Here is a 26,532-nt window from a genome sequence, read left to right on the forward strand (position 1 = left end):
CCCTCCAACGCCAAGCGGTGGAGCAGTGCCCCAAGCTCATTTCTGAGCTAAGATCAGACCCTGCCAGGAAGAGGCTGCCATCTCCACGCAGTTGACAGAGATCAGGACAACATTCTTGTTTCAAGAAGGAATCTTCAGATGACCTGCAGCTAGGGAAACTTGCTAAATCCATGTGTTCACTAATGCGCTTGGGATTTTAAGGTTGAGGCAGGAATTCATTATTTCATAGTGGGGAACAAAGCTTCATGCTAGGAGAGGACCTTTCACATGCTAAATACTTCTTGCTAACATTTTTATATTCTGAAAGGAGGCTGTAGGTAGCTAAATATCTGGAAGCAACTGCTGCCTTACTGCAGAGCATATAGTTTGCTGTCAGATAAGGGAAGGCCACAGGTTCACCATCTAAATTTGGCCAAACACACAGTCCAAAGAATCTGGAACGAGTTAAAATACTTAAAGGTTCTTGTGGCACAGAAGTAATAAGCCAAGGTGGCCATGGGAGGACCCATCTGCTCCCACGGCACGGGGACAGCAACTCTGCAGGGAGCCAGTCCCAGGTTGTGGGAACAGCCCAAATCCCAGCGAAATTCCATGGAGCAGGAATGCAAGCGCCTGAAGAAGAGCAGGCACCAAGCCTGTCCACTTCATCTGCCCAATAAAGATAGCAGAGCCTTCAGAGGGCAAAGTTATCTGTTTTTCAAAAACACAAACAAGGAGATAAGGTTTATATGATTTCCAAGCCCACTGATAATTTTTGAGACTCCAAAGTCATAGTAACTGTTCTTCACTGCTGGGCAAATGTTATTTCTGCTCTGTAGTTAAGAGAACAAACACCACTTGATTTTGATAGCAGTGGACTGTGTCTGCTATTTGCAGAGTCAGGGGAGCAGCTGTTATCCTCGCAGCCATCTGATTTTAAATACCTTTCTACCTGCCCAGTGACCTCTCAGCTCCCCCTCCTTGACAAGTGCTATGTTTGCAGCTCAGCCTCCCAGCACCAAAAAGCAAAGGTGCAAACTGCATGCCTTTCTTCCCGTTTCTGCAGCAAGTCCTAGCTAACTAGCCTTATAAACTACTATTGGTGCAAAATCTTCCACTGTGCAGTGAGTCCTGGATGCTCACACATTTTACCAGCCCAATCATCCCTGTTTTTCCTAAGTATCCTCATACTTCAGCCCTAGAAAGCTAATGCCATCCAGCTTTCCACACGTCACCTCTCCCCTTGCTTGCTGTGTGGTTTGCCCCAGCAATCAGACTTTTGATTCTCAGTCAGTCATAACTCTACTTGTCCCTCAAAATAAGTACATGCAAGAACTTTTCTTTTCCCTGACTCACGTCATTCTCATTTTAGTCCAAAGATCCACCTTTAGCAGAATTATTTGTGGGAGTGAATTCAACAATTGAAATTTTAGCTTGAAGGAGAAGCTCAAAGGACATGCTTGCAAGAGTGAAAACTAGGATTAGGTGGAAAATGGGGTAGTAACTCCTCTACATAGCAAGAATTACTTTAACTGTTGTTGGCATTATATTCTGAAGGGAAAAAGGGTCTAAGTGGTATTAGTCATTTTTATTTTGAAAAATAGTTAGAAAACAGCATTTGATGAACCTCAAAGAGGTTAACAGCTCACCCTCAGGTCAAAAAAGTGTCGAAAAGTTTGGTTTTTTGACTGTTTGTTTGAAATGTCCGTGTGCTTGTCAGAAGGCGTATGAGTTGGAGAGCTGTGAAAGTATCACGAGAAAGCTAGTGGTTTTGATCACTGATATTTCCTGGTGTGAGCTGAGCTTTCCCTATTCCTGCTTCTAAAATCAGCTGAAAGGAGAAAACGTACAAGAATGCAAAAATGTCATTAAACGTTCCTCAAATATTTTCATATACGCCGGAGTGGATCTGATTTATGTTTTAGTGAAAGGTTGTATTGATTTTTACATGAACTGTGTTCTCGCACTCCGTAAGGTTGACTTTTTCACATAATGGGCTTGATTATGAGAAAAAATTACTTGCGCAACACACAGCTCGGACAACTCAGTGGCTAATTAAAGTAACCAGTTAGTCAGAGCCCGTTTAGGAGGCAAACTGGGCATTTCCCCATGAGAATGACTACATGTAGGTTTTATACTCGTGGTGATGGATGACTACAAAGGTAAATAATGCATGCAGTTGTGAGGATAACTTACTCATCATGCTTCCTGTGAACAGACTGCCGGAGTGGTTGTGAAGGGCAATATTTTCATAGGCTTTGCTATTGCTCCCTGCTTTTGAACAAGTGTTGGACTAGAAAATTATTGACTAAGTGGTGTAAAACAGACTTTTGAAAGTATTTACAAGGGGACATTTCAGTTACTTCAGTGATTTACAGAGCTGGATGGAAGCAGAACCCCCACAGACCTGTTATGAAAGGAGCACATTTATTAATGGTACCGTGATCTAAATCTATATTTGGATTGTATGTCCTCAGTGGATTTAACAACTGCTTCAGTTAGCCTAGCAGGAATCTGTGAATGAAACGGGTTGGGTAGAGATAGCAGGAGAAATCATATTTTTCTTTTTAAAAATATCCTTCCTCAGAGATTAAAGAGAAGCCTTTGTATAACTGTACTGCATTATGCCAGGAAAGTTCATCACAGAGATTAAGGCATTAATTGCATAATCATAATGTATACACAGTATGCTTCGCCAACAAAGATATAAGCCTTACTCTTTCCAAATAAACCTTAGAGTCCAGAGAATAAACACAGCACTTGCAAATTACCCCAAGAATTAATGTAATCTCCTAAATATACCAGCTTGTTTCTTAGAAAGAAAACAGGGTGCTCGGTCCATGTGATAACAGATCATCCCCAAGTCTCATGGTGAGGAGATCACAAGCAAACTTTCCACAGCACGCTTGCCCTGGATCTCTCCCTTGTGCTTCCCCCTCAAAAAAAATCCAACCTTTTTTTTTTTTCCTACTCTGTTTCTGGACCTTTTTCAGATTATTCAGAAAATTCATATAGCACCAACAAAGGAAGCTTGTGACAGGCACACCTTAAGGTCCTTTGCAGGCAGACATCTACAGAGCCAGTCTGCCTGGTGGAGGCAACAATGAGAGAAGATAGCCCAGCAAAAAGACACAGCCCACCACCAGTGCCCCAGCACGACCAGCTAAGGGTGCCTGCAAACCTTTCATGCTGTAGGGATGGAGGCAATGACAACTCCGGAGCAGGGACAGAGAAGCAAAAGGCAGGGAAAGAAACCCAGCAATTTTGGAGAAGAGGTATAAAAAGCCACGAAAATGAGCATTTTGTCCTTCCCATGAATCCTTCTCTTTTAAATGCCTGATAAGTGATGGAGAGGGAAGGAAAGCCATCATCCTCTAATCCAAAACAGGAGCTGGCTGTCACCCCAGCACAAGCAGAGCGTGCTAACTCCTCTGCTAGGTCTGTTCCTGTGAGGGGACAGAGATGGACTGTGATAAGGTTTGGGCTCTCGGACACAGCTGAAAATACGTGCTTGGCCAGCCAGGGCCTGCACGCTCCGGCGAAGGGAGCTGGGAATTGCCAAGCTGGAGCAGTTCCTTAACCTGGCTGCAGGAGCTTTGAGGAGGGAGAAGGACTGACACTTCTCTGCAGAGGCCTTGCAAGGAAACACCTCTGGGATGAAGGCAGAGCCAAATCTGACAAACTTGCTATTGTTTCACAAAAATGCCACAAATCCAGCCTCATTTGTCAAGATTTATTCCTCTCTTTTGTTGTTGCTGCAGCCTGACAGCAGGTTAAGGTCCACGCCACGTTAAGTTACGCATAGCCACCCACCAGGACGTGCCCCTTGCAAGCTTTGTGTCAAGCTGGTCAGGCGAAACAGGGGTGGCAGGAATGAGGAAATAGTGGAAGAACAGTCTTACAGAGAAAGAAGGCAGGCTCTTTTGGGCTGTGTTTTGGTCTGTCTCATTGTCTAGAAGATCACAGAAATTCTGCCGTAATAAATCCCTGCTGGTTGGAGCAAAGCTGTGGACGCAGTTATCCAGCGAGTGGGTGCATGCAAAGTGCTCGAGGCAGCAGCACACTACGTCTGAGCGTGAGCACGGTGATCTTGGTACGTGTGGGCAATCCTGCCGCTGTCCTGCAGAGGGGCAGAGACCTGTGCTTGCAGACCCGAATGCAAAATCCTGCTGTGAAAACGTGGATTTGCTTTCTAGTCAGGAAAAAAAGAGGGAGTTCTGCATAGAGAAGTTTAGCATTTTAGGCAACCTGCAGCTGCTAACGTTTTTCTTCCCACTGTCATACCCCTCGGTGTTTGGAAGAGAGGTGGACACAACTTATAACGCCCCATTTCTGTGCAGCTCCTCCACCGGTGGAGTTACGGCAACAGCAGCATAACACCTACAGCTTCCAGCAGAAGTTTTACGATGACAGGCAGGAAAATGGAGTGGCTTTTGCCTTAGGGGTGAAAAAAACAAGTAAGAGTGAGTTCACCTGCTCAGAGACCTGGACTCATGTAGGGCTGACAGCAGTAAGGATGTTCTGCTGACAGGACGTGACTTATTCCCATGGAAAAGAGATTCCATTGCTTTTGGAAAATACATGGAAGCAGCCCTCCACAGACACCATAGATAGTTCAATGAGCAAATATTATATATTTGGAAACTGTTAAAAAAAAAAATGACAGAAAATTAATACAAATTAACCGCCAGTCTTTAGGCAGAGCTCAGTGGGTTCAGTGCAAGAATCATCCTGTCAGACCCTCCTACCTTTCAATGCAGTACAGAGGTACAGAGCCTTGTTTTAAATCTATACTTAGAAAAATCATGATGCAGCTTTTTTTTTTTATTTTTTATTTTTTTTAGTGGTAGAACAGTCTATCCACTGGCTGAGTTGCAACAATAGCATTTTTGCAATTAGTGGTTCTTTACAAAACCATGAAATATATATATATATATACGATGCATATCTGTATCAAAGTAATATGTGCTTAGATGAGTTTTGCACTGATAGGCTAGTTGGCAGAGAAATCACTTTTAGTTGTCCATTAGGACTGGATTCAATAGAAATGTTGGCTAACTTCACCGCAAGCCTTGGAAACCATCAGAGTATTCAAGACTTAGGCAGTCAGCTGCCTGCTTTAATTTCTATTGACAAAGGAAGAGGAGGGATGAGTAAATGTAAAACATTTCCTTTCAGCATTGAGCTGAGAGAGGCAGCGTGGTGCAGGGAGGAGGTGGAATCCAGGACATCTGGGTTGTGTTTACTGCTGGCCCTGCTGCCAGCTTGCTTTCTGACTTTTTTCAAGTTGCTTTTTTTGCTTTGCTACCTCACTTTCTGCGAGGCAGGGAGAGCTCGCCCGCTTTCACACAGTGCTCTGTGCAGGTGCAGGGACTTTCTTGGTGACCATGACCTGAGCTGGCACATCCACACACATATCAGGCAATGCTGTCTGCGTGACTGGTATTCCAAAATGTGCAGGAGGGGTAGCTATGCTCTTGGAGACCCCAAAGTGCTCACAGTGCTGCACCTGCATAAATACATACCCTAGAAACCAGTGCCTTTGTTACTACAGATGGGAAAGTCATTCAGGGAATGAGGTTTGCAGCCTCCTTCACGTACACTTACGATCCCTTATCTTATTTACTACACTGGTCCCAGGGAAGGGCACTTGCTTTTGGGATAAGGCACAGGAATTGGGGTAGCTGTTTTGAAACGGTCTCCATATGATGCTTCCAGTAGTGAAAACTGTTTCCAGGTTCCCAAGGTCATGGAAAGCCTGACAATTTTTTTTCCCTTCTATAAGGTGCATTTTCAGCTAAACGTTAAGAACTAAAAAAGCATGTGAAAGCAAAAAAGAGAGTCATATGTCCTGCTCCATATCACCAGCAGTTGCTGGTAGTCCAGAAGTGATACTTAGGCTATAGTTGAAATATTATTTGACTTGGTTTTTGCTTTGTGCAATACTGATGTCTCATGCTACTTGCTGACTACATAGATTGAACTCATGGCTAAACTACAGAATGCTTGCATTTTTTTTCTGCAAGTATTTACTCTTACAAAGATGGAGTCTTGATTACTGTGTGCAACGCTGTGTACTCAGCTGGACAGCACGAGATGGGATCCAAGCTGATCTCGGGCTGTATTAGCCTGAATTACACGATGAACATGATGCAGCATGCCTTTTATCAGTTTCATTGAGGCCCGTGGATGTTGTGCTTGAGTATGCGCAGAACGAAATCTGAGTAATTCAAGACTTGATCCTGTGGTACTAAATGACCAGCAAGTATCATCTGAGTCCTACAGATTTTTGTAGGCTTCCATTTATGATACTATCCTGTTTACCCTACTGACTGGTCCAGACGGCTTTCATGAACACCCTCTTGGAAATAGCTGGAACTCCAGAGCTTGGTCAGGCCACCCTCCCCATAAAGCTATATGTGATCTTACAACTCTCCACTGAGTGTTGGGAGAGATGACGGAAGGACTTGCCATGAATTGTGATAATCATGTCTTTACTCACAGCAAAATCTGTGAATAAATATGCAATATGCAGTCTAGAGCTAGTGTAACTCAAATCAATAGAAAACACTGATCGTTTCTGTCTCTGTTCACTATACAGCAATACTCCCCTTTATTTATTTATTTATTTTTACCCATTAAAGAGGGAGGTTATTACGAATAATACAGAACACTAACACAAACTTTGCCTGCCATAGCGTAGCTTTGTTGTAAACTATCCTAGATTAGGAATCACTTTAACTATTGATTTTCCTTCCTCTGCAGGGTGGATAGGAGTTATTCTTCCCACGGTAACATTCTTGGCAACCTGAACCAGACAAGTCAGCTGGGGTGCAAGACCCCTGGGTTCAGCCTGTGGTTTGGTGGGCGGTGCAGTCCCATTGCCTCTGTCGGTGCTTCCCACTCCCCCTCTGTCCGCCCTCCTCTCCCTTCGGCTCTCCCCATTCGTTTGCCAAAAAGCGTGTTGGGATGGCATTGCTCTTCACTGTGTGTTTGTACAGCGTAATGAGGTGTCAGTCTTGGGACAGGTTCTTGGAAACTCCTGAAGCATAAATCGTAATAGAAATTAATTACGTGAATACCAGTGTCTTAGCTGTCAAGGCAGAGCGTAAAAATGATTTTGAGTAAGGTGATCTGAATGTTTTGCAGTGTGATCCAAAGCTTCCCCAGACTTCAGAGGCTTAGATCCATCCCTTAACACCCAGCCAGGTCTTTCTGCAATGTACTCTAGTGCTGCACAGACAACTCTGCAATGTGAAATAAAAGCTGCGTTTGAATCGCTGTGGGTTAAAGCCGGTTATTCCCACAGTTCCCATTTCCTAATGTTTTCCACTCTTGATGTTCTTCACTTTAAATGTTCAGAGTAACTTGTGCCAAAAAAGGTGTTTCCTATCATGTTCTCCTCACATTGTGTTGTGAGTTTTTTTTTGATTCCATATTTTCAATCCCAAGAGAGCTAAGGTTAGTCATAAACATGCTTTTGGCTATCAGATTCATGTGTGGTTTGCTATAGCAACAAACAAAAGCATTAGTCAGAAACTGGCATGAAGCTATAAACACATATTTTTTTGTGATATTACCCAGAGTTAGCTTAATTTATGTGGTACACTGCTGCCACACAACTGCATCCCAGTTAAACCATTATTGCTGAATATAAGCTTTATAGAAAATACAAATATATATATATATATATTACAGCGAATTAAGCAAATCTGTTAATTGATGTTGACATTTGAAGATCGCAGGCCCAGTTCTGGTATTGCACTGGGGTAAATCCAGCTGCACTCCTTCAGAACGTGCATTTAGATCAGAGGACAAAATCTGAACCTAAATCTATTGAATACGAGGAAAATTATCATCAAGCAAATAAACAGCCGCTTTGCCATTTCTGCTCTCACCTCCATAATTTTACTGCAGCAAAACGATTAGAGGTAAGCATTATCAGATTGCGGGAGATGGTTTCAGCTCACTGCCAACACACTTGGAAATCATTATCTGCAGCATGGCAGGGAGAGCCAGGCTCAGCTGAAGATAATCTCCCTCCAGATGTGCCGATGCAGCATGGGGAAGGTGCAGTTTGTGCAGAGCCAGCGTCTATCCAGCCGGTGTGGGGATGGGGAGGAGCTGGGGAGTTGGCTGGGTTTGTACAGCAGTCCCTGAAATCCTGCAGCCAGACAGCTACTAGTCCCCGAGCCAGCTTGTTTAAAGGTTGCCCCGAAGGGTCTGTAGGAGTGGTGATTATTGCCTAGGCAAAGCAGGCACATTCTTGTTAAGGCTTTATTCCAACCATTTGTCTTCTCTTTGCCGCACCTTTTCAGGAACATGAGCCCTCCTCTTTTCTGACAGCTGTATTTAATGCAAAACACATGCATGAAAAATGTGTTTTCCAGTATCCCTGGGCTGGCACTGCTCAGCAAGGAGAGCTGAAACTTCCTTAGAAACTGTTCAGATACTTTTTCAGACCCCTCTCCTCAGGCATGTGGCTGTAGAAGCGATTGTGACCCTCCCTGCTGCAGATGTCTGCAGAGTAACTAACTCATGAATAATATCCGCTTGTGTCCAAGCGATAAGAGTAACAAGCCCCCCAGAGTCCTCTTGTACCTACACACAATGCTAATACCAGTCCAGAAGTTTTTAACTGGGCCAGTGATTCCAGCTGCAGAGGGTAAGCCTGCAGCAATGTGTACTTTGCATGTGCACATACACAGGCCCTCTGAGAATGGCCCTTCAAAGTCCAGGGATCAAGAACAAGATCTAGCACAAAGTGTTGCCCAAGCTCTGTTCCAAAAAGGAAAGAGCTCTTTTCCCTAACTGAACCCATCAGCAGCAGAACACCTCCCAGAAAACACAAAATTTTAGCCCTGGCCCTGTTCACTGTGCTTGGCTTAGCATTGCTTGTCCTGGGTTCTGAGCACTTGAGATGCATGCCCTGGTGTCTTTCCAAAACCTTTTGAGATGATCTTACCATAGTAGATTTACCTGGTGTAGAAGTGTAAAAGGAATTTATTTATTTATTTTCAGTTAGCAGCTCCTGAAGTAGGACTGACTCTGGGCAATACATGGATTGTCTTTGCCCTTCTCCCATCCATGCACAGTTGCATCATGCCATGCATTGAAAGATGCCAAACACTTCGTTTCTTTCAAAACAGGAGTGCTCTGGCTGCTTGTCTTCTTCAAAGATCAGCCCAAACACTTTGCTATTTCCTTTTCTCCCTTAGTCAAAAAGGGACAGACTAACATCAAAAGAGTGTTTAAAGGGTGATTAAGTGGTGTTCAGAGTACTTCTAATGAAACAAAAACAAAAACAAAAACAAAAAACACAACATAAATTCTGCACTCAGAGTAGCAGTTGCAGAGTGCTGTCATATCCAACTCCAACAGCACAATATAAAGAAAATATTTCATTCATTGCTAAAATGTTATTAACATCCCTGTTTACAGAGGACTTTGGTACTGCAGTCTTTAAAAATGCTGGAGTAAGATAGTGATGAAATTTTTGTTTGTTTACAGTAAAGTGAAAATTATTCCACTTTGTGGTTTCAAGGCAGGAATCATTCTCCTTTTCTGGCATCACTGACTGTAAGCTGTATATGGTGATGGCGAGAGGATGACAAATGCAACTTTCTGGGGGAGAGCAGCATCCTCTCTGTCATACGTGATCAACTGCAGCTCACAGAAGGCAGAGTCCTCACGGGGGCTATTGGATGAGGCAGACTGCAAGAGAGTATAAGTAGTAAAACACCTGAATTTAAAATATGATTTGAAAGGTTGTGCAGAAAAACCTAGTGAGGGACTGAGGGTCATCTTCAGATGCCTCCCATTCTAACATCCTGTACCCAAACTCTCCACAACTTTGCAAATCGGAGTGGTCATTGGCATTCTGCAACGTGAGGACAAGCCACTGGATTGTCCTCTTGTTGCACAGATGTAAAAGACTCCAAAGAATCCAAGTGAGAGAAGAATCAACTCCACCTACTTGCAGTAGATCTCAAAGGCTGTAACCAAAGCTATAGGGTCTTCCTTTTCCTTATACCAGCTTTGTATTGGTGCAAGGCTGCTGGTTCAATTACATTCAAAATGTAATTTAATCTCCTTTATAATGTTAGTCTGAATCTAGAAAAGCTATTCATCAAAAAAAATAATAACAATTAACATGTGCCTTCAAAAAGAACACATCCTGTTTTAACTCAAAATATATTTAACCTATGCGTAAGTAGACCATTATGATAAAGAAACAATTACTCATTTCCATAAGATATCATTATTTTCTTATTACAGAAGGTCTCTGAATGTTTGCAACTGTTATGAATCAGCCGTAGGAGTGATAATCAAACTCAAGAAATAGTTTTCTTAGTGCTTTCAAACAGCTCCACCCTTCTCAGTTAATTCACCAAATACTACATGGATGAACCAAAGTACAGTTACTCTCTCACTATTTGAGTCTTAATCAAAAAGAAATCCAGAACTGTAGCAGTGAGTCTTTAAAAAATGTTTTCTCCCTGTCATTTTAACTAACCTCTGTGAAACATGAAACTGAAATCTACTTCCTTAACTAAATTGTGTTTTCCTCTAATCTATTAGGCAAGCATACTAATTTGTTATTTTTGGGCATCTCACTGGCTGGCTCGATGGTGCTGAGGGGAAAAGTGAGCACTGAATCATTTAAAAATCATGCACAAAGATTCACTTTTTTTTTTTTCAACAATATAATGCAAAGAAAGCTTGTCATTTTCAGCTTCACCTTCTATAACTCGACACACTTACAATTCTGATGTTTTTCACCCTCATATATTTGATTATTTCTAATTTCAAAGAGTACAGATTAAGTTCACAAATTTAAGTTGTAAATGAGGACAGTTATCAAACTGAAGCTTAGAACATACTGGGACAAGATGGGATTCTGGTATACCTCTGCTAGGGAAAGTCTTTCAAAAAAGAGGTGAATACCAAAGAACCAAAACAAGGGGATAACATTTTTACAAAGAATTTGGTAGGTCACCTGTTTAATTCTGTTGAAATCTGACCTCTTTGGGCTGAAAACCCAGTCTGTAGTTGATTTTTTTTCAGACTTGAACTACATTGATGTGAACAGAACTATACTAATTAATTTATTAAATTGAATCAATGGATTAATTTATCTGTAAATGAGCTTTTGTGCCTTTGTAAACCCACAGTTTGCATCCAGAAATTCTCCTTAATTTTTGAAGGGACTCTCTTGCACTACATAAAAACAAGAGAAATTGAGCAGTGCCAAATACTATTTTGCTACCATCACTGTTTATTGACAGAAAAGATTTTTATCTTAACAAAATGAAGGAACTGCTAACTTTATCTTTGATGTAAAGTATTTTCCCATAAGAATTTTCTGTCACCTTTTTCCCATATCTCTGGTATTACATATACATTAAGGAATTTTAAAGCTTAAAAGATATTTTTTCTGTGGTGATTTACAACCAAACAAGTTGCCCAGGGAACTTTCTCTCAAACTGAAAACCTGTTTCCAAGGGCAGTTATTTATATTAAAGCCCCCATAAAAGGTTGTGGAAAAGCTACGAGGTTTTTTCTTCATTCCTGTTTTGAGAGGGGCTATACCCAGCATACCAGAGAGACATGCACAGTAACATCACTCCATTAATATTGCTACATCTGGGCACTTAATTTTGCACTGAATTTTATCAGTGGAGTAAAGAGAAATAAAAGTCTTCCTAGACCATAAGAATCTTTAGCCTGAACTATGTATTAATATAAATGTATATATATATATTTTCTGCACATTGATTATGGTGAGGATTTTTTTTAAACTGTTTTGAAGAGCGGCTTGGGCTGAAAAAATCTGTTTCTGATTTGGAGTGGTAAGTGGCATTTATATAAAGTCCGTATCAGTTGCTTTGGACTTTTCACATAGTATTAGTAGATTTTCTCAGACTTATTCTTAAGGGAACGTGCACTCTACCAAAAGCACCAAAAATTAACATCCTCCTTTAATGTAGCAGCAAAGAAGACAGTCAGCTTACATTGCTACCCATTGAAACCTCTCCGGGTCAGCACTGGGCTGCCTTAAGAGACAGCTTGGGGTTACAGCCACTCCTTCTCAAGAAATACTTACTCTGAAGCCAGAGAAATTCAGTCTCCAGGGCTGTCAATCAAGATAGAATGATGATTTTTGATAAATATTTGTTTGATCATTTCTAAGCCTGGCCAGGGCTGTGCTTTTGCAATGGAGCAGGCAATCTGCTCTGGGAGAAGCCTGGATTCTTGGGGGGATGAATCAGCGAGGAGAAGGAATGTGGGAAAGTTAATTTGTGTGAGCTTTATGGGCCTTATCTGCAATAGGCACCCACCTGCCTCCGCTTCTAGGCAGCTCATGATAAGAGCTGAATTCACAGCTATCTGTCTAGCAGGGAGGACAGTAAGAAGAGAGCCGCCTGCGAGAAGAAGGCAGCTTTGCATTCACTTTCACAGAGTAAGTTTGTTATATAGGTGGAGGAGTTTATTTCAGAGGGAAAAAAGCTGCAACATACCTAATCAGTATATTGGATAACCAAATACCTGCAGAGTAGTTCCTACAAGGGTTTCTGAAGTGGGTAAGCCAGTGAGAGCATTTCATTTGCAACATGTCCCTGAAATCCCTCCTGAAATCCAGACAGTGACACCCTGGCAGATTTTAGCTGGGTAGCCGTATGAGTATTTACAGCACTGGTAATGACTCAGTTGCAAGTCAAAGCAGTATATCCCAAGAGATAAAATTGTTGAGAGTCCCAGGAGATAAAACTGTTGAGGATCTCAGTGGATTAAACCAGTCTTTATTGCTTTATTTGGCTATGAATCTCTAAACCACACTTGCCCCTTTCACAAGGGTCATAAGCAATTTTTGTTCAGCCCAGGAGCTGGGACATATATAATGACTGCTAAGAAATGATGCCCCTCCCTTATTGACACTGTGAGAATAAAGGCACTGTAGTCCTGGAGAAAGGTCCTAACTGATAATTATCAGACAGGCCTCTAATGTCATATTAGCATCACAATAATTACACACCAGAACACCATGAGAATTCCTGCAGGAAGTAAAACACACATTGAAAACCCCTTCTGTCACGTAAAACCTGAGAGAGAGGAAAATTCCTGCCTACAACAAGCAAACACACAGACACAGACCAGGACATTATACCTACCCTCCAGGCAATCATTAGACTAAAACTACAGAGATAATGCAAAACTTTTACTTCTGAGACAGAATGTTTGGTCAGGGAGAAACAGCACTGACCCTCTGGTTATCTGGGTGGTGCCATGAGCATTTTCCATCTGCCTTTTTAACCCTGCCATTTGTAGCCGTATTTTAGCCAGCACAACAAAGGATGAATCAGGAGGGACAAATTCAGATGTAAGCCACTGCTGCCTGCTTTTGCCATCTTTTTTGAACATCATTCTAGTGATGTTGTCACAATAAACTTTGGTAGAGAGCTTATTTTCAAATACTGTGTTACTCCTATAGAACATTGCTCTTTTTCAGTACTAGGTGAAATATCGGACTATTAAAATATTTTACTAAATATTTTATTCTAGTACCAGAAGATTTGTGTGGATCTGGCTAGATTACATTTCCTATATAGATCTCAAGAACTACTGTAAATGTGTTGCAGTAATTTTCAGCCAAGTACTTGAAAAATGGTGATAGTTGGATGAAACTCATTAACTCAGGATCTGGAAAACTTCAATTTGGCAATTCAAAAAAAAAAAAAAAAGAAAAAAAGAAAAAAGGCTTGGAAGTAAAAATCCCCTGTGATTTTATTGCTTAAATATGACTTAAGCCAAGAAAGTCTGTGTGGAGCCCCACCAGGGTGCTTTTATTCTGATGGTCTGAAATGCCGTATGGATTCTATTAAGTTTACCTTTACCATCAGAGGAAAGATGCACGACTGTAAAAATAAAGAGCTCCTTTCTGATCGGTATCATGAAAGGCTTTACTCTTGTTGCAAAGTGTGAGCAGGCATGCTTTCAATAGTTTTAAATCTGTGGACAGAGCTTATCAATAAACACACACTCACGGGAAAGCCATTCGCTCCCCTTTTCATCTGGGGGCTGCTAGTTTCTCTTTTTATGGTAGTGTTTATATCTGTTCTTAGATGCCAGTGCTCTTCCACATCTTCCCTGATATTAGTCAACCTGTAGAAAATGCTGTGTAAAATCCTACAGAGCCCAGTCTGGGGTGTAAGAAACCTTAACTCCCTAAATGTTTCTCTACTTGGACGTATGTCGCAGAGCAGAGACGCCTGCTCCCTTTGATAAAAGCAGGAGCTAAGTTCACAAACAGCTCTCTGGACAGGAGAGGAGATGGATGATTGTAACTTACGTATATTTTCTGGTTTCAGAAGGTTTTGAGATGAAATGATTTGAAGGCTTTTAATGAAGTACTCTAACTGCCGACAAGGGCAGCTTAACATACCAAGGCATTGAATCAAAACATCTTGTTCATGCCTTGAATGGAAGGAAACTATTCACACATTGGTTATTTGGGAGTAGCCGCTCCTCCGGCTCCGCTGTGCTACGGGGCCCGGCTTTCGCCTCGAAGGCCGCGTTACATTCATCACGACACAAGTATGCAGCCAAGTGACAGAGTGCAGCCAGGGGGCATTACCAAACCAGATACAAAACAAAGGCGGGAGTAGAGCTCAGACACAGGCCTAACTGGTTCTGATAGCATCCTGCAGACAGCAAGGCCTGTTAAACCCCTCTAGCTGCATGCAGCCTCTGTATTGCCATTCCACAGGCTAGGCCCTTTGTCTTCACCCCACAGAAGAAGTTAGGGAGACAAGAATTTCAGGGCTTGGTGGGGAGGGTCTCACTCCCAGCCCAGGGCAGAGGGGAAACACAAAAGCAGGGGGGCGATATTCCTCACTTTAACACTTTTTCTGAGGCAGAACGGCTGCTTTTTCCACTGTGGCAATAGTTCATTTTGGAGCTGACAAGCTAGTTTGTCTAGGTGGAGCGAGCGGGTGCCCCCGCTGTCTCGCTGGCAGGGGTCCAAGTGAAGTAACATTACATTCCTGCGACCCAGGGCTGGGAGAGGCAGTCTCCTCCGTGACACTGCGCCCGCATCTCCCCACTGCCACGGATCCTGCCCGGATAGAGTGACAGCCGCGGCATTCCCGCTGCGGTCCTGCCGTGCCCCGGGGCCCTGCCCAGCAGTTGCTGTAACTCTCGCCCCGGGGGATCTCGCAGGACAATGGAATGAAACCAGTCCTCTGAAATGCACTAGGAAATTTCTGTAGAAAATGGACCTCTCAGTTTTCAGCTGATGCTTTTCCCGAGCATTGTTGGGGCTGCTTACTGGTAATGCCTTGTGGCAGCTTCCTTCAGGAGCATGGCGCATGCATAAAGGAGCTTTCAGATTCTGATCTTCACCAAGTGATGCTTGCAGGGTTGTTTCCCTCACAGACAGCATTGCTTGCTTGGAAGAACGTGACTCTTCCTCCAAATTGCCCAGGAGGATTTGGATGGTGGGGTTGGTTGCTCTGAACTGACCTAGCCAAGCCCCTCACACTGAGCAGCCCCTGCCTGTGGTGAGAGAACACAAACATCAGCTTTTGAGCTCAGAGATCTTTAACACAGCAAATTTTGGAAAATGATGAAAATATTTTTTTAAAGTGCCAAAAAATCGTGTTCATATGCAGAAAATGGCAGCTGAGATGGAAAAGATGGTCTTTTTGTGATCATTATAATTTTCATTATAATTTTGTCTGTGATGGCTTTAAAAAAAAAAAAAAAAAACTGATTTAGGCTATTTTTCAGCCATGAGAGCTTTAAGGAAACTAAACAAAGAATGCAATAGCTTATATGCTTGATGACACTGCCTCGTTGAAATGACATCTTAATCAGGTGGTTGATCTACATTTGTTCATCAGTCTTCAGTTTCCTGGGATATCCTCGGAAACCCAAAGAACTCAGTGCAAGACGTATGCATTAATTTAATAAACCATCAGAATAATTGAGGCTGTGGATGGGGATGGAAGTAAAATAGAACCAGATGTGGAAAGCACTGAGAAGGCCAAAGAAAAAAGTAAAATGTTTGAATTGCTGCCTTTTTGCCTATTACCTCAAAGTGAAAATTTTCTCTTAGTAAACTAAAGTCAGGTGAACTTACCTATCAGAAAAATTGCTCTTGAGAGGCCAAGTTAAATGCCAAGCATGTGCATAGTGTTCCTGTTATCAAGTGCTTTCCTGAGCTGGGACCTACAATTCTGAATATTCTAAATATTCTAAATATTCCCTATTTCAAATATGAGAAGTGAATCAGAAGGGGTTATGGGGCTTCAGCACTGCTCAGGAGGCTGTGAGAGCTCTGAGGGAAGAGAAGGAATCCAAGAAATTGTGATACCTACAAGAGAGTAAGAACAAGCAATAGGAAATAAAACAAATAAATAAATAAATAAATAAGGAAGGAAGGGCACACTACCCATTTGTAGAAAGGGATTCAATTTAAAAAACAGGAACAATTCTGGAGCGGTGCATTAGCAATGACCAGCAGCGTATGCATGAGAGGCAAAAAGCCTGGGACGGGGGGGCTGAGGGCACAGGGACAGACAGGTCTGCAGGTGTGAGCACCCAGTGGCTAGGGGTACTGCCCTGGCAGAGGGGTCTTGATGCCAGCTGAAGGTCTGAATGATGGCAGTGATGCATAACATTATTTATAACAAGATGTGATATTAAGCACGAGGGAGCCCCATGAAACTGCTGACCTACATGTATAAATTATTTGCTGGGTCAAACAGAGTGCCAACAATGATAATGATAGTAAATTATTATTGTTGTTGTTTGTCACATAATTATTCACTCCTCCTTGTTGATAACGCAAATAAAGTTCTGTGCCCAGGGTGTGCTTTGCGTTGTCAGAAAAGACCTGATCTAAAGATGTCTCAGCCTTGTGCGTGTCTAAGCATGAGTCCTCTAACTCACTATGGACTCAAAGCTATTAATTTCCACATGACCAGATCAACAGCGGACAAACAGAACTCTTTGTTTCTTATTGCAGCTAAGAAATGGTAATTAACAAAATCCTAGTAAAGAAAAGGCACAATTTTGTGGCTCTCATATGTTAACAAACAATAATAAATGAGTGAGCAAAGCATAAAAGTTTTCTCCTAAAGATTTATGTTTACCACGGCTCAGGTTTCTGTCTGTTTAAGAGAAATCCAGTGTTGAATTGAAGTTGGATAATTCATGCCAGTTGGTACATGGCAAGAGGAAACCTCTTCTGGTGACGATACTACCTGAGAATAAGCAGCATTCAATCTTTGTCAAAAATATGTGCATTGCAACAATTGCTACTCCTCTTGGTTTTAACCAATCTATATTAAAATCCCAGGGAAAACAAGACAACAGCCTTATAGTTCTCTTCCACAGAAATAAATAAATAAAACAAAACAAAGCCACTTTTGGTAGAAAATCTAATGCTTAAGGATTTGATGCAAAGAAAAACTTCATATTTAAAAAGTATGAGCAGACTTCTTAAATTCACTACATTCATATGCAAACATATCTGTACTATGAAATCTTAAGAGGCAGAAAGCCCAAATCTAAGAACTGCAGAGAAAGGAATATAATCTGTAAGCAAGGAAGCTGGAATGATCAGCAAAATACTATAGTGTTGTGGTTTTTTTTAACAACATATCTGGTATTGTCATTTGCTGTTTTATTTGATTTTAAAGCACTCAGATTATGGTAAATTTATACACCAGTGGCACAGTTAAAGCTAGGTTTCTGTTCAGTTTATACAATACATTAATACCCAGTTGACTTGAATTAGATTATACTGTCATATTTAAATTGATTATAATGTCTCAATTTTTTTTTTGAAACTGTTACCCACAGAATGTGCACACCGAAGAAAGCATTGGTTTTATATTTTTGCAGTTTTACCCAAAACAGCCCAGCTGGGTTGCTAGATTAAAGATAAAATAATAATAATTTTAAAATGTAATTTTGAAAGCAAACACAATTTCCAGTCATATGATATGAAAATGTTCCATTCTATATAACTCCTACTGCATACTTTCAAAAAATTCCCTTGTTCTGAAGTCAGTTCACTGGCTATTAGAAGTAGTCACTGATGTAAATTCCATCTTGTTTATGAAAACATTTTGAACAAAGCACTGGTTGTCCAGGATTTATATATAAAAAAGTTAAAACCTATAAAATGTTGGCATCGTTACTATTTGGGGCATGAGAATGACATGCATATAAACTATAGTTTATTGGCACAGTCTTTTACAAACAAAAAGAAGGCTTTGCTGAAAATGGAATTCATCAATGTACTGTAATTCCCCTCTTTTATAGATATTGCTTTTAAGGAAAAAAATCTAAAGCAAATCTTAGACCCACTCTACAGTGGGAATGAGGGGTACAAGAAGTCTTTTATGACATAGGTTGACTATGGTAGAGAGGAGAACTAATAAACAAGCACACGGAGTCTGGGGAAATCAGGATGGTTACAAAGGCCCTAATTGTGAAGCTTTGGGAAGGGAGGTCATTCGTGTAGCTGATGTCTCTCCGTGTAATCTCAGCTGCATCTCTATTAACCCTGTAGATTGTTGCTCCTTTTTGCAGGAAAGCATCCTGCTATTACCATTTAGGAGAGGTAGGAGTTTACTAAGGGCTTTCACAGGAGGACTCTTTCCCTTCCTACACATCATGAGGTGGGTAAAAGAGGCTTTTTAGACTGACAAATTCGCTCCTAAACAGCATATGACATTTCTGGTGATCTTCTGAGGTATCATCCAGGCCAGGTATACCTTTCTACATCCACACCGAACAAGACTTGGCAGTGTAATTTGTTGTTTTAAAACGGCATCCTGATGGGAAGTAAGTGTTCAGGTCTCATTGCAGGAAGTGATGTAATTCTCTTGGGTTTTAGGGATAGCGCAGTCTTAGCAACAGGAAGATTTTTAAGGTACTGGTCACCTAATCATTCTTTGTATCCTTTGTTTAAAGTAACTGGTTTTGAGAGTTTTATCTCTGTTAGAACCCGTAGGATATGCCTTACTGGATGGCAAGATAAATCAACTGTGCAAACTATACAGGGCCATTCAAGCTAGTGCTGACCATTAGGCTAGGTGCTGGGTCCTGCACTTGGGGCACAACAACCCCATGAAATGCTACGGGCTGGGGGAGGAGTGGTTGGAAATGTGTCTGGCGGAAATGGACCTGCGGGTATTGGTTGACAGCTGTCTGAACGTGAGCCAGCAGTGTGCTCAGGTGGCCAATAAGGCCAACAGCATCCTGGCTTGTATCAGAAACAGCATGGCCAGCAGCACTAGGGAAGTGATTGTCCCTCTGTATTCGGCTCTGGTGAGGCCATACCTCGAGTACTGTGTTCAGTTTGGGTCCCCCTCACTACAAGGACATCGAGGTGCTGATATATGTCCAGAGAAGGGCTATGAAGCTGGTGAAGGGTCTAGCAAACAAGTCTTATGAGGACCAGCTGAGGGAGCTGCAGTTGTTTAGCCTGGAAAAAAGGCATCTCAGGGGAGACCTACAAAGGAGATCTACAAAGGAGACCTATGCACTCTACTATGACCTTAAAAGAGGCAATAGCGAGGTGGGGATCGGGCTCTTCTCCCAAGCACCAAGTGATAAGACGAGGGGAAATGGCCTCAAGTTGCTCCAGGGGAGGTTTAGGTCAGCTACTAGGAGAAATTTCTTTACTGAAAGGGTTGTGAAGTATTGGAACAGGCTGCCGAGGGAAGTAGTTGAGTCAACATCCCTGGAGGACTTCAAAAACGTATAGATGTAGTGCTTAGTGACATAGTTTAATGGTGGACTTGGCAGAGCTAGGTTAATGTTTGGACTGGATGATCTTAGAGGTCTGTTCCAACCTAAATGATTCTATAAGCCCCTAGCATGGAGAACCTCATACTTGCATTGCTCCAGTTCTAGACAACTAAAATGTCACTAAGGTTACACCAGAGTAAAACAAGAGAAACAGCAGTGAACCAGTCCAAGAATCCTCCCAGATAATTCTTTCCTTTTAGTTTTCCAGTAGCAAATCATTGGCAGCCACCAGGGATCAATGCTGTAACTAGCCTAAAGTGCTGCACTAAAGTGCAAACACTCTAGCAATCCAAGTACTATTCTTTTAAGTCATTCTACTGGACTTCAAAGCTCCTGGGTGGGATTTTCCCAAGTGAAAAATACGGCAATGCCACAAGCCTAAGTCCTTACAATTTCTTGGAATTTTAGTAATAGCCATAAAATTTGCTGTTGGCACCTGAATATTTAGAAGCACTAAGCAAATTAAACAATCAAACCTCAGTCCTGCAGCTCTTCTCCCCATATGATACTCATTAAAATAAATGTGGTGAAGAGTTTCATGAATGAATTCCAGAAATTTCAAGCAGAAATGCCTAAAACCAGGTTTATATAAATACACGTATAAATGCTCATTTTCCAATTTTATCGAGTTTCTGAAAATTGCATATGCTAGAGCTTTTGGGAGAAAAAAAAATCAAAACAATATATTTAGGTCTTTAATCTGAATTAGGACCTGCATTAAGACCATTTTCTGGAATTGTCCTTCGTAGGGGTCATGACTAGGCCTCTGGAATTGTCCTTCGTACAGGTCATGACTAGGCCTGTGAATGCTAAAGGAGGCAAGGTCTGGCAGTCCCATTATGTTCTAAGTTGATCCTAGTTCTCTGGAGCTAAATACCATAGGAGAGATGATTAAGATGATGTACACATGGCTAAGGTGTCCTCTGTTCAGTCAAGTTTGGAAATTTGGCCCCCAGACTGACATGGGACATTCCCACTGGAAGCACATTATCACCATTCACCTTATTGAAGTGGTCCATCACTGATCGCATGGTACAGATCTTTTATGACCCTGCCTATAGTAAATAATTTCATATGCAGAAAAAAAAAAAGTCAAGAAAAAAAAGAAATGTAGGAGATCAGTAAACTATGTAAAAAGGCTATCAAAATCACAGCCATTTTAACAAGAGCTTGGCAACTTGTAGAGTGATTGCATGCATACAGAAGACATGCCAGCTTGTCTGCACACACAGCATGCAATATCCCCAGTCAAAAATGTCATTTTCCAGCCAAGAATTCTTCATTTAAAGTAGACAATGAACAAATCACATAATTTTGCTTGTGGCTGTCTTCTCTAGTGTTCAAGCATATTTTTAAGCCAGGGGATATGTTTAGGAGAGCCAAAACTATGCAGAATTGGTCCTGAGAGAGAGAGAGAGACAGCCTGATGCCTTGAAAACAATGTGTCATGGAGACAGGAAAGAGGTATAATCATCAGGACAAGACTTATGTATGTATTAGAATATCCTGTGCATCAGGGAATGTGTAACTCGGCCACACTGTCATCTACTGGCTAAACCCAGATCACTAAAAAAGATAATATATTCATGCTGTTTTCATTCTTTGTTGCTCAACTTCAGACATTTCAAAAGAATCATATTTTCAAACAGCCCTTCTCCTTCATTCCTTCTCCTCTCTGCCCTGGATTCTTTTAAAAACCATAAAAGCAGAGTCTTTATGACTATCAAAACTTCATGATGCTTACTCCCATAAGACTTCTATCACAGTCAACGAAGAGTTTCTAGGTGGGGAATTTCAATCACTTTAATTTATTGCCAATTAGCAAACTTTTAAACTTTTAATCGCCGATTCTGATATTAAAAAGAAAAAAAGAAAAACAAAACAAAACAAAAAACAAAACACACACACCAAACAAACAAACAAAAAAAACCCACCATCAACAAACAAACACGCACTTGGGAGAAACACCTCAGCTCCCCTCCAGACGAATTCTGGTCTCCAGTCCCCTCAGCTCAGGGAGGCCAGGGGCTGTGTGGTGGCAGGGGTCAGCAGATTGGGGCTGTTTTTCTTTTTCAGCTCCTTGTTTCACACTCAGCTGCTCCATTGTGGGTTCCTCCACCTGTCAGAGTCAAACCTACTCTCCATGCCTGCTCAGACAGCTTTTTACTTCAGCTCCTACTCAAGCTAAAACTTTGCTTCAGTGTTTCTCCTGCTCCACTTTCTCTCCTCTCTCTTCCTGCTCTGGTGTGTTTTTCTTCTTCCTCCTCCTCTAACACTGTTCCCTCTTTCTGTGTTTACTGCTGTTTCTTAAACCCATTTCCACAGAGGTGCCAGAAACTCCCCTGGTTGGGTCAGCATTGCAGGCAGTGGATATGTCCTGTGCCTTACCAAGCCATCTGGAACCAGCTGGAACCGGCTGGAACCAGCTGGCACTGACTGGAACCAGCTGGAACCAGCTGCATCTGTCATAGGACGGTCGCACTCTTCTCTCACAGAGACCACCCTGCAGCCCCACCACTGCCAAAACCCTGCCAGGCCTACCTTAAGCCCCCTTGGTAATCAATAAAAAAAAAAGTCAGGCCATCTTCTAGTTCTACTTTTTCTTCTTTTATTTTTTTTATTTTATTTTACAAAAGCCTTTATGTTTCTGGATATGAATACGTCTGGTATTTTTGGAAAGATCATGCTAATGAGATCTGAGATAAGGAATTTGAACGAAAGCAGGCCTTCCTACCGCTGGCTAAGCGCTTTTTGCAGGAGCGCTGCTCAGGGTTGCTTTGGCTTGGAAGCTCACTGCTCTGTGCTTTGCGAGGCTCACACAGACACCCATAACCTGCGTGCTGCTTTCAGGTTCTGGACGACAGCTGAGACCGGCAGAGCCTCCGGGAGATGCTGACGCTGATGCAGAAGATGAAGATTCTGTGAGTTGTTGGTTTGTTGTTGTTTTAAATTACCTTGTGAAATTGGGATCTTAATTTTTTTATTTTTTATTTTTATTATTATTTTTTTTATAGCGGGGTCTTGGTGGTGATTCTTTTCTGCATCAGAAATATTGTAGCTTGTAGTATTTCTGCTTGGGATTAGTCTGCCAGCTCAAAAGCCAGAATGATGCTTCAATATAGTGTGATCTGCTGTTTACCATGATTCACCAGCATGAGTTTAATACCAAGACCTAGCAAAATAGGACATGACTGTTCGCTACAATTACATTTCTTTAAAGCTTTTGCTGGTTTAGGTTTCCCACAGTCTGACGATTGTCAGCAGAGCTCGTTTGATGACTCTCCCATAGTTTGCTTGTATATAGATTGCAGTAAAGTTTGAAGTTGCAAGATGCAAAGTTTAACCATGCAAATAAAGCAGGGGATGGCAGTGTTATAGCCTTTTTCAATTGTCACTAACTGATCTGTTAGTATTTTCAGTCTGTTCAGCCCATAGATGCATACAGTTTGTAAAGAAAACCACAGTCACTGTACCAGCACTTTTGTCACTCTGGAGTCTGTCCCTTGTGTTCTTGAATAACATCCTTAAATGAGCATTATGTTTGTTGTTGACCAAAGGAAAGAGTTATTCATTATTCTGCATTCACCGTTGCTAATAAAAGATATGTACACAGAAAGAGACTGTGCCTAAGTTGAAAATCTCTCCTAAAAAAATGGGTCACTGTTTAACCATGGTTGTGCCTTCTCCACCACTCATTTCTTTTCCTCAGGTTAATGAAGTGGCAGTAGAAGACATCCGTCCAAGGCCACAGGGTTCCTCTCCAGTTTATGAATATTCCATAGAAGAAGAATATTTAAAGGCAAGACACTGAAGTTTCATGGGGACATGGCTTTATCAGATTGATTGAAAGGACTTCAGCCCCTACAACAAGCCAAGACCCATATGCCATATACAATGATGTGTTGTCTCCCTCCCTGCCATGTTCATTAAGGGTCATGTTCATTGATTTTTTTTGTTGTTGTTGTTTTATTTGATTTGTCGTTGGTCGTGTTTTTGTTTCTTGGCAAAAAAATGCTTTTGACTTCATTTTTAAGGGACCTGGGGCACAAGGTGTCAAGAAATGATAACACTTTTCCGAGTTAAAATATTTAACTTACTTTAATACATATTTCAAAAGTACCTGTATCTATTCATTATTCAAAAGTAAAAAATTAATTAGCACACTCGTGTTAAGTAGTCAATGTTTTGAAATTCATGCTGAAATCAAATAAATGAAAAACGTGTGCTGTTCACAAAGATGAAAGCATGAGAAATATGCTACTTGAGAAAAGCTCTCCATGTCTTGATGCAACTGCTCTCTGGCATTCATTCCTTCAAATTTTGGTACAAGTCAGGGAGACCCTGCATCTAATTTACTACTGGGGATTATGTAGTTAAATCATTAACACTGTACATTTTACTTGTATATCCCAGTTTTGACTATGTTGCCAGTAAAGTCAGCCTCAGTTCTTGGTCTAACTCAAGCATTTTGTTGAACTTTAGAACAGAACTAATTATTAACACTAAACAATTGAAATTTATTTTTCAGCTTCAAGAAGAAAACAAAAAATATTCTACAGACAAATCAAAACAGAGTCATCCACAGGTCAGTCTAAAAACACTCAATAGTTTTAGGTGTATGGTTTGCAAAACAGTAAAGTCTGTTACGCAGATGTGGATGGGTAGACAGAAAGGACAAATGGGAAAAGAATCACTTCAGACTTGGTTTGGCCAGGAACTTCACAAATTGTTCATTGGTGCATGAGCAGGTATGAACACTTACTTGCCATATTTGGGGTCCTTCTGTTATTCTTTTCAACATTCTTTAGTCTTCTCTGGTTTCAGTGTAGTACAGTACTGACTCTTATTCTGACTCCTCTGGCCCATTGACTCTAATTCAGGTGCCTAACATCTTCACAGAAAATGCAGACTTTCAGCCCTAAAAAAATCCGTATGTTTCACAATTTCAAATTATAATCTATTTTCCCTGTGGCCCTGATGCAGCAAGGACCTAACACATGTGCTTAATTTAATTTAGAACAGACTCGACCCACACTGAACAAGTACATTCTCTGCTTTAGATAATCTTTCTTAAGCTACTGAAAATACACCTCAGAATTCTCACTTTTCTTATTGTACAATCTTAAATACTTTAATACAAATGAGTAATCATAAATTCAAACCTTTTTCTACATCTAGGAGACAATGGAAGTGACCTTGAGAACAGAAGTGGAAGCTGGTGTTAGTGGTTTTAGCGTGACAGGTGGAGGAGATGAAGGAATATTTATTAAAAAAGTACTTAAGGAGTCTCCTGCTTCAAAAGTATTTAGTCTGAGAGAAGGTACAGTCTGATTTTCTAATTTTTTTTTAGTTTTATAATAATCAGGCATATATCTCTTTGTGTATAGATACCTGCCTGATCTCTCATCTGTTTAGATAATAGAAATAGAAGATGCCAAGCCAACTAATATTATAACCTTTCCATATTAATAATTTCCAAGATAAGTTTCTTAAATATTAACAATATGTGAATTGTTTTGTATACCATTAAAAAAATCAAGTTTTCACTGGAATGGTGAAAAGGATATATAGAAAGTAGTATATACACAATGAAAATGGAAAGAAAAAACAACTCATTATTACATTCACAAAGAACCTGCCTTTAATTCTTCTACAAAATACTCTGCCACAAAACTCCAGTAAATAGTGATTTAATCAAGAACAGAAGTCCAAAGTCTAAATAGTGAAAAATATAAGAAAAAAATGTTACTGTCAGGGTGGTCAGACCCTGAAACAGGTTGTCCAGAGAAGTTATGGAGTCACCACCCTTGGAAATATTCAAAACCTGACTGCGCACAGACTGAAGCAAGCTGCTGTCATTAACCCTGCCCTAAGCAGAATGGTTGGACTAGATGATCTCCAGTGGTCCCTTCCAACCTTAACTATTCTGTAATTCTAGTCTGTGAACATAATTTTATATTGTAAATCAATGATAGGTGTTAATTATTTTTCTCTTGTATGAACATTAATTCAGCAGATTCTGAAAAATCACAAGAAAATACAAACTAATTGAAATGATGTCTGATTCTTCTTGCAGGTGATCAGCTTCTAAGTGCTACAATATTTTTTGATAACATCAAATATGAAGATGCACTTAAAATTCTTCAATATTCTGAGCCATACAGAGTCCAATTCAGCCTCAAAAGAAAAATTGCTGGGAAAGAAGAGCTGGAACATATTCACTCTACAGCCCAGTACAAAAAGGAAAGATTAAGTCAGGTACTAGTTACTTGATTAGTTTACAAAGCTTGTATAACACTGTAGCAACATGCTATGTGGAAATATAGATTAGAAAATACAGTGACTTTTCTTCTTAAAACATCTTCTTACTAATATGAATATTCATTAGAATAAAAAAATCCCACACAATATTTGCATCCTTATAAACATTCTGGGCAAGACTATAGATTTTTGGATAAAAGCACAATCTTGATTTAGGGTAGAAAAACATTCTTCTCTAGTGAGTCAGAGCTGTTTCTGTTAAGTTCACTGATTGAATGAGCTCAGGTACACTCTAATATTTATATCCAATATTTTTCAAAGTGTAAGATACCAGTAAATATTTTTTTCAAAAGCTCAGCAATGAAATATTATCGTAAAAATATGTTTAATCCCTGATATCTCCATAGACAGGATCTGCTCACAGGTCTTCACCACATTCAAAATTATTTTTGCGTATTTTCTCTT

At 40.8% G+C, this 26,532-nt stretch overlaps 1 protein-coding gene across 1 annotated transcript in view; it reads left to right on the plus strand.

Moving 5' to 3' along the window:
• Positions 1-26,532, plus strand: part of LOC121071368 (protein AHNAK2-like) — a 68,880-nt gene that overhangs the window by 15,888 nt on the left and 26,460 nt on the right. The window contains 5 exon segments of the mRNA XM_040559605.1: positions 22,657-22,727; positions 23,516-23,605; positions 24,335-24,391; positions 24,985-25,126; positions 25,883-26,064. Coding sequence (XP_040415539.1) covers positions 22,657-22,727; positions 23,516-23,605; positions 24,335-24,391; positions 24,985-25,126; positions 25,883-26,064 — 542 coding nt within the window.

Source organism: Cygnus olor, chromosome 5, assembly GCF_009769625.2.
Source record: "Cygnus olor isolate bCygOlo1 chromosome 5, bCygOlo1.pri.v2, whole genome shotgun sequence".
NCBI lineage: Eukaryota > Metazoa > Chordata > Aves > Anseriformes > Anatidae > Cygnus > Cygnus olor.